This window comes from Rhizophagus irregularis, chromosome 17, assembly GCF_026210795.1.
Source record: "Rhizophagus irregularis chromosome 17, complete sequence".
Lineage (NCBI taxonomy): Eukaryota > Fungi > Glomeromycota > Glomeromycetes > Glomerales > Glomeraceae > Rhizophagus > Rhizophagus irregularis.
The window spans coordinates 348,884-361,357 of NC_089445.1; the positions used below are offsets into that span (position 1 = coordinate 348,884).

Sequence of the window (12,474 nt, forward strand, 5' to 3'; positions counted from 1 at the left end):
ATTTACTTAAACTAAAAGAAGTATTATTTTCTTTCATTATAAAAGAAACCACGCATTTGATTGAAATTTACAAAATGGGCAATATAATCATATTTATAAAAAAGAAACATTGATAAAGTGTAATACGATTAAAATAAGCATAAATTTATTTCTAATTCAAAAGATTATAAAATGATTTGATTTTATAGAAGAATCTAGTCTTCAATTGGAAATACAGTGTTAAATTTTGATTGGATATTAAATGATTCAATCGAGAATTTCTAGCACATTGACCGCTTTTTTTGTCGCACGATCATCTTTGATTATCTCAAAAAATGGAAATAAATGATATCCAACATCCAATGTTAAGCTTATCATTTATATCACATGACAATCAATTTAGCTTTTTTATTGGAATATTTTAAATTTCTCATTAATTCGCCATAAGTAATTACTTCTGCATTTAACACTTCTGTAACACGGTACCACTCTTTTTTTAATAAAACAAATAAAACAAACCATTATTTCGGCATAATTTATCAATTTCAAAAAAAAAAACACCAAAAAATCTCAAATATATATACCAAATACGCATAAGGAATATAACTCAAATTTTGCCATATTTTATTAAAAATTAAAGTACACATTATACATGTTATTATTATTATTTTTCTAAAAAAAAATGCGTATTTTTTTATTAGCTAAAATGTTGCATACTTTTGTAATAATAATATTTTTTTAAAATCAATATAATAAAATAAAGAGTAAATGATAACAGATAACATAAATTAATTGTAAATTATAAATTTTCTTCATTGACATTCATGCGTGTGTGAATTCGGAGTTCCATAATCCGCTTTTACTGAAAGCTATGACCATTTGGCTGTTTTTGTACTCAATTACTTTAAAAAAAGTTTCTAATTTGGCATAATGAACATAGTTAGTTTGTTGCAATAAGACTGAATGGGTGTATAATACGCCTATTTAGGGGTCTAAGCATATGACCGATTCAAAGTTTTGTGCGTTCATTTATATTTCATTGTTTCACTCAAGCCGAAAATAGATTATTAAATTAAAAAATTTAAATTGGTAAAAAGTCAAAGAGATTTATCATTATCGGAATAGAGCGATAGTACATTGTACCTTAAACTATTTATATAAAAGCGAATGGTAAAAAAAATATAAATCAAGGCGTTACACGACAATTTGTTTGATTAATCAATGTTACAATCTAATTTAGAAAATACGTGTCATATTTTTTAAAATGAATATTTTTTAATTTTAACAATGAAAGTGGATTTTTATTATATGATAAATTTCATGTGCGTAAAAAGAGGGTGTGGTCTGAAATAAAAAAAACCCCCTAAATATTAACCACCTGATCCAAGATAATCAATTTTATTTGATATCCGTTCAGTGTTGTTCCTGTTTAAGGAATTAATTAGCCGCAATTCACCAACTGATTTATCGGCACGTGATCAATAATAGCAACGGTTATATATATTTTTTTTTCGATCATTCTTTTACAATAAAAAAAAAACGATTTTTATTTTTTCAAATAATACTTAGTAAAAAGCAACATATAGTTATCAATTTTTGCTTTCTCTACAATTTTATTTAGAGAGAAAATGGAGTTTTAATATCAATTTATACTGGAGTCAACTTTTTATAATATATGATCGGCAAAATGATCCACTACCGTTTCATGTAATATGTATTTGTATATATTAAATGTAATATTTTATGTTTAATATTTTGCGGTTTTGAATTAACTTTGTATCAAAATTATATATACTATAAATTCAAAAGCCATTGTTGTAAATTTTTGCGTTCTCATCTCGTGTCAAAATTATTGGTCGGAAATGTCATATTGTGCCACAGAATGCATTTATGTAATAGTTATTTCACGGAACTGTGGATAATTGGATATCAATGATTTTCACGGCGCAGCCGTGAAAATCGTGACTCTCGTGAAATAACTGATTTATCTCACAGTATCCGTCCTTTAATATACTTATTTGACTAATAACGATAGACTTTTTATTCCAATATTGATAGACTTTTTACTCATCTTTTTAAATAAATACCACCCGTGAGAATATCAAGAAAAAAAATCCCAAATTTTAACTAGGAACCGTGAGATTAATAATTATTAAACTATAACGTTGTAGTTCATGTATAAATATGTTATCGGTTTTCATTTTAATCGATTCCTGCATGTTTAAGAACCCAGCCAAAAACTAAAAAAAAAAAAATTTAAAGAAATTACTGCTGATTTTGAGTAGTGGATATACAATCGGCTCGCGTTATAACGAATTTGGTGTCCAGGCCGATCTGACCTTCGGTATAAGAAGATTTGTTATTATTATAGGAAAACCTGGTATAATAAGGGAAAATTTTGTACTGTATATTACGGTATATCGCATTACAATTGAAATTGAAATATAACTTAAAATAATTCCTTTTCTATATATTTTCTTTTATAAATTTTACATATATTCTATTGCCACAAGTAGTAACATTTAAAATTCGAAATTTTTATAAAATAGTGTGTCGTTATAATATAAAATTCGTTACAATGTGAGTCATTTTGTATACTGTTTATACACTTTACTTCGTTATACGGTATACAGCATTAATTAGTAAAATTCGGTATCAGGTATAGTAATTTTTTTTATATGTCAAAATCCGTACACAGTGAAAATCTCCGTTGTACTAAATAATTCGTTATATCGAAATTCGTTATAACGCGAGCCGACTGTATTGTTAATTTCATATGCTGTAAATATATTTGATGGTTAATTTCGAACCTATATTACGCGTTATATACAGATTACAGTCAAGAATAATTTTATGATTTTTCTTTATATGACCTCAAGAAAAAAATATTATTTTCTTATTAACCGAATACTCACTTATAATAAAAAATTTTTTCTATTAGGCCACACAAATTCGAATTTTCGCTTCACTTCACCCGGCCGGGTCACTTTTTCAAATTTCAATAAAAAAAAGTTTATATATAAAAAATTTATCATGTGATCAGAACGTAATTTTATTGGCCATCCTTAACCTGATCCACCGGTCCAGATGCTTATTCTGGACCAGTCAACTTTTGATTGGCTAATCAGCCCTTTTATTACATAACTCCGGCATAATTTATTTTATCTCTTACTCTTCCTATCTTTCACTCTTTCTCTATTCTTTTTTGTGGTATGTTGGTACTTAGTATTTCATATTTCATTTCAGTTTGTATATTTTAATTTTAATTGTATTTATTGTAGTTTTATGATAATACTAAATGTTTTTTATTTTCTTTTTGAAGAGTTTTATGATATATTGATATTCTGGAAATCAAGTGTTTTTTTTAAGTTTTGGGGTTAAGCAAAGTTGTTCAAAAAAGGTTGTAACTTACACATTTATAACAAAACTTTTAAAGCTAATATAATACTATTACTTTGTACTTTTGTTTTGATATTAACGTTAAAATAATTTTAATAATAAAATTACAGTAAAAAATAATGTAAAGACCTTTTTTATAAAGTTATATATGCAATTTTACTTATTTATTAATAAAGTTTAATAAAATGCATACCAAAATACAAATTTTAAATAACATATTACTTTAAAACGGTAGTATTAAATGCTTTAAAAAAAGGCATTTCGTAACTTTTTTTTTAAAAAAAACGCGAATTGTTTTTTTTTCCAAGACAAATGTTACACAAAACAATCTCATCCAATTAGATTTGCTGGTCCAGGATAAGCATCTGGACCGTGGCCCAGGATAAGGATGCTCAATTTTATTGGCGGGTAAGTTTATCACGCGGCTGAGAACTTCTAGAGCGAAAATAAATTCCTCCCTTTTAAAAGTCAACCAATCAAATGTCACGATTTTATATATAAACTTTTTTACTAATAAACAATAAACCCCGGGTCCCCGGGTCGATTTTAAATTTCAATGTTACGTGAACCGAAAAATTGAATTTGTGTGGCCTTAAAATGTTTTATAATTAAGCAGTTTTAATAATTTTAATTATAAATGAGTAATTAATTGTGAACAAATTTGCAATTCATATTACCATTTATCTATATTCCTTTAAAATCAAAATGTTGTATACTATGCTTGCTTCGGGTTCAATTGTTTAATATCAAAATTTAATTAATTATAATAAATGAATGCGATTATGATCAATACATAAGTACACTTATAAAAGCTTTTAACAATAATTAAGTAAAATATAATTCGCGACTTTATTATATGGGATACCAAGAATGTTTGGCGAAAATAAAACCTCTCGGGTAAAAAAAAAACGAAATTTAAATCAAAAAGCTTTTTGACGAATAATCTTTATCTCTAGTCTTTGATACGAGAAGGAAACGTATATATAATATAAATTATCGTATATATTCTGTACATGAGTATATTTCGAAAAGAAAAATCTAAAAAAAATCGATGGGAACTGAAAGAAGTATGTAATATAATATAAATTAACGCATAAACTTTGTACTATAATAGTATTCGATAACGAGAAAAAAATCAAACTGCATCAGCGATGATAATTTAATCACAAACTATCCATTCACTAAAATTTCGATAGAATTCATCATCTTCTGATGATGATAAAGAATCATCAGAAGTTTGAGTTTCATGATTTTCATCCGACGATGAAAAATTCGATTTAAGACAATAATCGTCAAAAATTATACATGACTCTTCCGACTGGTGATGATTGAAATAATATATTCCCTTTCTACCACTTCCGTATCTGTCATCCCCGGCGTGCTCGATAAATTTATTTTTTAATTTATTACTAGGGATAAAATTCCAAAATTTTCCAGACATCTCCACCTGTTTTCTAGGGTTCAGTTGCGGATAATGGTTCCTGGCTAGTTTATGGAAAACGATGTACGCATTTACACTTCTTTTTTTTGATTTTATATTTTTTATTGGGTATTCTACTATTTTTCATTTCGAGGTTTTTTGAGTAAAAAATACTGCAGAATAAAAAAAAAATTGAGCCGTTTTATAGAGCATTTTTTCTTTCAAAACATAGTATAGCCTAGTAGTCAAACGAACCAAGCCCAAGCCGGACCGATGGGGTCGACTCGGTTTGACTTGAAGATTTTTAAGTCATGGTCCGGTTCGGTTCGACTTGACTTGTCAAGTTGATGGGACCAATGGAAAGTCAATGGGACCGATATTAATGACCCCATCGGTTCGACTTGGAAGTCAATCGGTTTGGTTTGACTTTGGCTCCAAGTCGGACTGAACTGGACCGTTAACAACACTAGTATAGCTCTTTTCACCGAAGCGATCAACGCAGTCATAAATGAAAAAAAAAAATTATAATAAAAACAAATTCGTTATTGTTGCGTTAATATGCATAAACAATTGCAAGTTTATTACGGCGGTGGTTATTATAATACCTCATTAATTGAAATGGTACAACTAAATAACAAAAGAAAATGGAACAATTAAAAAATAATTAAAAAATTTACTTAAACTAAAAGAAGTATATTTTCTTTCATTATATTTTCATAAAAGCAACCACGCATTCGTGATTGAAATTTACAAAAATGGGCAATACAATCATATTTATAAAAAAGAAATATATTGATAAAAATGTAATACGATTAAAAAAAGATTTTTTACATTAATTTATTTTTAATCAAAAGATTGTAAAATGATTTGACTTTATAAGAGTCTAGTCTTAAATTGGAAACACAGTGTTTAAATTTTGATTGGATATGAAATGATTCAAATCGAGCACATTGACCGCTTTTTTTGCGTACGATCATCTTGAAAATGGAAATAACGACATCCAATGTTAAACTTATTTTGTACTATCACGTGACTCTTTTTAATTTATTAAGTACTTTAAAAATTAAAGTACACATTATACATGTTATTATTATTATTGTTCTAAAAAAAATGCGTTTTTTTATTAGCTAAAAATGTTACATACTTTTGTAATAATAATATTTTTAAAATCAATATAATAAAATAAAAAAGTAAATGATAACTGATAACATAAATTAATTGTAAATTATAAATTTTCTTCATTGATGACATTCATGCGTGTACGATTTCGGAGAGTGCAACATGCGATTTCGGGTTCCATAATCCGCTTTTACCGAAACCTGATGACCATTTGGCTAATGTTTTTGTACTCAATTCTTTTAAAAAAAGATTTAGGAAATCACACTGAGTTATTCGGAATAAATTTCCCAGAATTATTTTTTTAAAGGTACTAATAAAATGCTTTAAAAAAAGTTTCTAACTTGGCATAATGAACATAGTTAGATTGTTGTAATAAGACTGAATGGGTTTATAGTACGCCTATTTAGGAGTGACCTTCGTCACTAAGCATATGACCGATTCAAAGTTTTGTGCGTTCATTTATATTTCATTGTTTCACTCAAGCCGAAAATAGATTATTAAAAAATTTAAATTGGTAAAAAGTCAAAGAGATTTATCACTATCGGAATAGAGCGATAATACATTGTATCTTAAACTTATCAGCATAATAATATAACCATATAAGTCGATTTATATAAAAGCGAATGGAAAAAAAATATAAATCAAGGCGTTACACGACAATTTGTTTGATTAATCAATGTTACAATCTAATTTAGAAAATACGTGTCATATTTTTTTAAAATGAATATTTTTTAATTTTAACAATGAAAGTGGATTTTTATTATATGATAAATTTCATGTGCGTAAAAAGAGGGTGTGGTCTGAAATAAAAAAAAACCCCTAAATATTAACCACCTGATCCAAGATAATCAATTTTATTTGATATCCATCCAGTGTTGTTCCTGTTTAAGGAATTAATTAGCCGCAATTCACCAACTGATTTATCGGCACGTGATCAATAATAGCAACGTACGGTTTTATATATTTTTTTTTTCGATCATTCTTTTACAATAAAAAAAAACCGATTTTTATTTTTTCAAATAATACTTAGTAAAAACCAACATATAGTTTTCAATTTTTGCTTTCTCCGCAATTTTACTTAGAGAGAAAATGGAGTTTTAAATATCAATTTATACTGGAGTCAACTTTTTACATTTATAATATATGATCGGCAAAATGATCTACATCACTCTGGGGAAGTTATCACTACCGTTTCATGTAATATGTATTTGTATATATTAAATGTAATTATTTTATGTTTAATATTTTGAAAAGATATCTGTAAAATCTGTCGCGGTTTTGAATAAACTTTGTATCAAAATTATATATACTATAAATTCAAAAGCCATTGTTGTTGTGTCAAAATTATTGGTCGGAAATGTCATATTGTGCCGTGGATTTTCACGGCGCAGCCGTGAAATCAGAATTTGATTATTTACCTGGATATTTTATATGTTGACGATTTTCCCCGTATTCTGGCAAGTACATCTCCCAAGAACTCAAAATTTTGTATTATACATGAGATATTAATAGTAAATGCCTGATTTGGCTATATTTTGAGATCGGCTCGAAATCCTTAAATAAATGTGGTTTCAAATCATTTTTATGTAAAAAATAAATATTAACTCTTAAGACTTTAAACAATAGAAAGTTGAAATTAAAAAAAATGTGCAAATTATTGTAGCATAGTGATTTTCGGCAAATATAATTTACATAATTAAAACAAACAACAAATTCACTATTAAAAATTAATAAATTCATAATTTATAATATTCATATAAATTTGTGGTACAGCAATTTGATAAACTTTGCCACGAAACTAGTGATTTTATTTATTTATTTTATTACGATCTATTGATCCGTCAATCCGCCAATCCGCGGATTTATCCGATTTGAAACCATCCGGATTGTAACACTACGATGCAGCATTTTGACACAGTTTATGAAAAATTAAGATCATTTAATTGGAAAATAATTTAGCCAGAGTTAAGTAGATGATATCCAGTTAAAATTCGGCCAAAATTTTGCCAGGATTAATAAAATTCTAATAAGGGCGAACAGTCAAAGCTTATGTTCTAAAGAATACCGAATGACTTACGGGCGAGCTCAAGGAAAAAGACCTGATATGATGCTTTGTAGGATACTTGAGAAGGGTGAACAGGTCCCAATTTGGATATATGTCCATTGTCTCGAAGAATCTTGTTTGTTGAGGCGAAGCACTTTTCAATTTCAAAAAACAGTGCGATATGTGGTTATAATTTGTATAAAACCGCGCTCTTTGTCAAGGCGGTGTAAATAAGGCAATGCATATCACGAGGAGTTAAATCCGGCGTTCGGACGTTTGGGTGCGCATATATGTGTATGTGGTATGTTTATTTATTCTTTCCCACTTTTTGGCCATCATGGACACATCACCTTCTTGTAAAACAGGAGGGTATATAAATCTATGTACAATGGACCTAGAATTTGACGGTAATATACCGTTTTTTTGTACTTTCTGAGATCAAATTGGCTACGCATATTTCCGAATTCAACCTAGTGAGAAAGTTAATATCTGACACATACTTTTTCAAGGTAAAGCTTTCTTCTTGATGATTCTTGATGGGTTAAACATTAATTTTCACATACGTATATTTTTTTTCGTTTCCATTCACACCAGAGGCATCAAACCGCACCACCGCCAATATGCAGGGCAACTCGGGATCAAACCAATGCAAATAGTGGTAATGATACCAGTGCGCAACCTCAATCGAGAAGAAATTCTTCAAGGCGGTCTTCGAGGTAGAGTTTCGATCCGTAGCGGTTTTATCCGGTTTTTATCCGGATACCGGCTCGGTTAATTTAGGTTGGGACCACCAAAATTAATAAAAATTTATGGAATAATATTATTTTAATTCTGGCCGAAATTATAGTCCACTCAAAGCCGAAATTTGTAACCTTTTTTAATCATAATCCCACGTTAAAATATTTGAGGTTTTATCCGGATCGAAACACTACTTCGAGGTAGAGCTCTCCAAGGGTCACTCGTGAACAGGAAAGATTCCAGGGCCTGTTGCAAGAGTTATCTACGCCTGCCAAGGGTGAAGCCGAAAATGATGATGATGCCAAGGAGGATGGTAATGGATCTGTATCACAAAGCTTAACCCGATTATATCAAAAGGCAACTCGCGCAAGATTACGTGTTGCAAAGGCGAATTAAGATGAAATTTTATGCTGGTATAGATATGTTGAAGAATTTGAAAATAGGGCTAGGGATATTAGATCTCAAGATTCATCGGTTACCGATCTAACAGCTAGGAGTCGAGCATACCGTGAAGTTGCTCAACATCCTCCAGGTATTACAGAATCGAATTTGCGTAAGAAAATCCAGAAGGCAAAAAATATATACAAGTTGTATGTGAGGATAGGAACAAACAAGATCAAGCGGGTGAAATCATTTAGTAGTACCCAGATTCAAAGTATTATAGACCGTTTCTCTATGCAATTGTCTATCACGTGATTCCGTTCTTCACGCTGTCCATGACTACTGCGCACATCGACGATGTTTTATTTGGTTTAGCATTTAGCGTTTATTAATTAATAAAGTTTGCCCATATCGGGCTTTATCTTTAATTTTAATAGTGTATCCTACATGTGGGTGGTGGTGTGAGGGTGTGAACATTATATGAATGATTGTAGCATAAATCTAGGCACTTGCCAGCAACCTTCTCAGTATCTCAGTACTAAATCACGGGGTGACCTGTCAATCAGAAATAAATTGGTTGTAAGGAGCAAAGAAATAACTTGATGGCTCGCATTAAATGATAACCTCATGCATTTCATTCGCTACCTCTACTTTATTTACTGAAAAATTGATAAAGTTGCAGTGCATCAAAAAAAAAAATTATTGTTTACGTGAACAATTTGTTTTATATGTAAATGTATTGAAGTGCTCCGAAAATCGAGCCCGGAGAGTCTAATTCGGCTTACAATCAATGATGACCGGCTTTGGGATCGTTGCTCGGCCCGAAAATTTATTTACTACTTTATTGTATTTCTTTTTTTGGAGGGAATCACATGACATTCTGATCATGTCAGCCATTAAATTTTAGATACAGAAATTGATTTTATTTCGAAAATTATAGAAACATTGTAGGTCAGAGCCCTGCAAATTATTTGTAAAGCAAATACTAAAAGCGATATTGTATAGGTTTGAAAAAGGTGTATTTTACATAAAAGTCATAAAAGCCAATAATAGAGAAAAAAAAATATGTAAACCTGTGATCATAGTAGTTTATGAAATTAAAAAACTGTGCCATTTTTCTTGTTTTTCTTTTTTTTCCCTTTGTTCTTCTTCTGGGGTTTTTTATAGAATTCCTCAGGTTTCTGGGGTTCTGGACTTTCCTGACGTATAAAAGCATGTGTAGTACGTTTAGCTTCAGTATCTGAAAGAGAGAAGATTGGTTATACAAAGTTATGTTAAGAAAATAATCAAGATTTACACACATACAATACTCGAATTCAAAAATACTCCCATCATCACCGATATTCCATGCCACCTCGCCAGTCCAGGGTTTTGTTTTCGCCTCTTCCAAAGAATTCCCAAGTGGCCACAATACACCAGACATCATATCTAACTCAAAAAGTCGACCATAGCAATCTAAAAAAATTATTCCATATTCACGCTTCCCAACGAGTATGATATGGTTAAAGCCAAAATTTTTAACTTCGTCGAAATATGATACATAATCCGATTTTGCATTCATACACTCGGTAAGACTTGATACTTCACAGGGCCCTTGGTTAGCAGCAACTGCAAGTTGGTGACGGTTGGATTCACTTTCCATAATCTCGACTACCATAGATAAATTGCTGCAACACCCTTGAGATTCAATGAGTGTGCTACCCTCTGACACATTATGCAAGGGTCTCTGACTATCATCTTTTCCAATTCTATAGCGTGGCTGTACAAATCGACATGATGTCCATCTTGTCCCTTCATCGCTTCCCACGGCACACATTCTGCGCAATTTCCCCATGGGCGTTTGCATATGCTCAATTCTTGCACTGTTAGGACAAGATTTACCCCTTGAAATACCGTCATTTTTTCTAACCTCTTCGTTGTTACCTTCGCTTTTATTTCGTCCACATTTATTCTTGTTAGTTACCTTGTCGGTTTCAGGAAATCCTTTACAAGTTGTCTCATCCATTTTTTTGGCGGGCTGTCCAACCAAGTAGAAAAACTAGCACAAGGATAGAAATCGCATCCCGTGCTACTTACTTTCTTTTTTTAGGAACTATAAAAATTTGATAAAAAAATATATATAATATTCTGTTCTTTCAATAAAAAAGTAAAAAATCAAGTAAACACGAAATTGAGAATTAAATACCTCTTTGTAAAAAGAAGTCTGTAATTAATTAATCACCGTAACGAATCAGTAAAAAAAATGAAATGAATCAGTAAAAAAATCTAATGATGTAATTAAAGTTAAACATTTTACTGCTCTACAAGTCATAAGATAATTGTGACAACCTATGTAGCAATTCTAGCCGTGATGTAATTTTTTTTTTTACTTTGTTCTCACACAATAAATATTATATTTTTACAATTTTTGGGTGTGTGTGTAATGCACTGAAATGATAATGATCATTCCCTCAGTATTCCGGGATGTTCACAAAAAATGGTTGAAGACTTTTTTAAAATCTTTTTTTAAAATAAATATGAAAAAAAGAGGGGTACAAAAATGAATCTGATATTTCTAATAGTATAAGTTGATAAAGAATCACAATAAAGAAATAATTTTTAATTTTACAAATATAACTAGGACCCCGGACAATTATAATTAAGGTCATATCTTCTATGCTAAAAATTTACCCTTGTCATCCTGAACTTACTTTTAAAGCTATAGATACAAAACTTTGTAATAATAATTGCCCTCCTATTATCTATAATTTTGTTACTTAAAAAGTAATATTTAATAATGGTAATTTTTATTTTTTTTGTATATTTCTATGTATACCGATAGTGAAAAAGCGTATATTTTTTTGCCAAATTTTGCCTGTGTAACGATACTTATCTCAAATTCTAATCAGTAGATTTACAAGATTTTGGTATCAAAAGATTCTTCTCTTCAAAAGAAACATTTTTTTCTATGGTAAAAAATAATATTAACTTAATAAAATTACATGTTAAAAGAAAAATAAAGTTCAAAACATAGTAAGATATGACCTCAATTATAATTATCCGGGGTCCTATTTTACTAATACTGAATATATTTAAACTAATTATGTTGATTTATATTTGGTTAAATTTATTGACATATTATTATTCATACTAATTCGCTAAAAACACTATAAATTGACGAAATTAATATAAATCACTAATTTGTTAACAGATTAGTTTTTAATATTATTTTAGATGAGAGGTGATACCTAAACCTTTTAATAATCATCCTGGAGGTTTCATTTTCTTTTTGACATAAGAGATGATCTTATTCATTCAGCCGAAATATGTATATCTGACAGATCCAAAATCAACTTATGCAATTTCCACAAAAACATTAAACTTTACTTTAATATTAAATGGAGGAAAATGAAGA

General features: G+C 29.5%; 3 protein-coding genes across 3 annotated transcripts; 1 reads left to right on the top strand and 2 right to left on the bottom strand.

The window, feature by feature from the left end:
* Nucleotides 1–4,537: 4,537 nt before the first annotated feature.
* On the bottom strand, nt 4,538–4,819 carry OCT59_008796 (uncharacterized protein; the record flags this gene model as incomplete). Its single annotated transcript, XM_025325470.2, has 1 exon — nt 4,538–4,819. One exon carries the CDS (start codon nt 4,817–4,819, stop codon nt 4,538–4,540), a length of 282 nt encoding a protein of 93 aa, XP_025181056.2.
* A 3,479-nt stretch (nt 4,820–8,298) lies between these two features.
* On the top strand, nt 8,299–9,095 carry OCT59_008797 (uncharacterized protein; the record flags this gene model as incomplete). The annotated part of the gene is made up of 4 exons (XM_066133137.1): nt 8,299–8,368; nt 8,436–8,470; nt 8,556–8,677; nt 8,915–9,095. 4 exons carry the CDS (start codon nt 8,299–8,301, stop codon nt 9,093–9,095), a joined length of 408 nt encoding a protein of 135 aa, XP_065999613.1.
* A 1,082-nt stretch (nt 9,096–10,177) lies between these two features.
* On the bottom strand, nt 10,178–11,085 carry OCT59_008798 (uncharacterized protein; the record flags this gene model as incomplete). Its single annotated transcript, XM_025325471.1, has 2 exons — nt 10,178–10,320; nt 10,386–11,085. 2 exons carry the CDS (start codon nt 11,083–11,085, stop codon nt 10,178–10,180), a joined length of 843 nt encoding a protein of 280 aa, XP_025181058.1.
* Nucleotides 11,086–12,474: the final 1,389 nt, after the last annotated feature.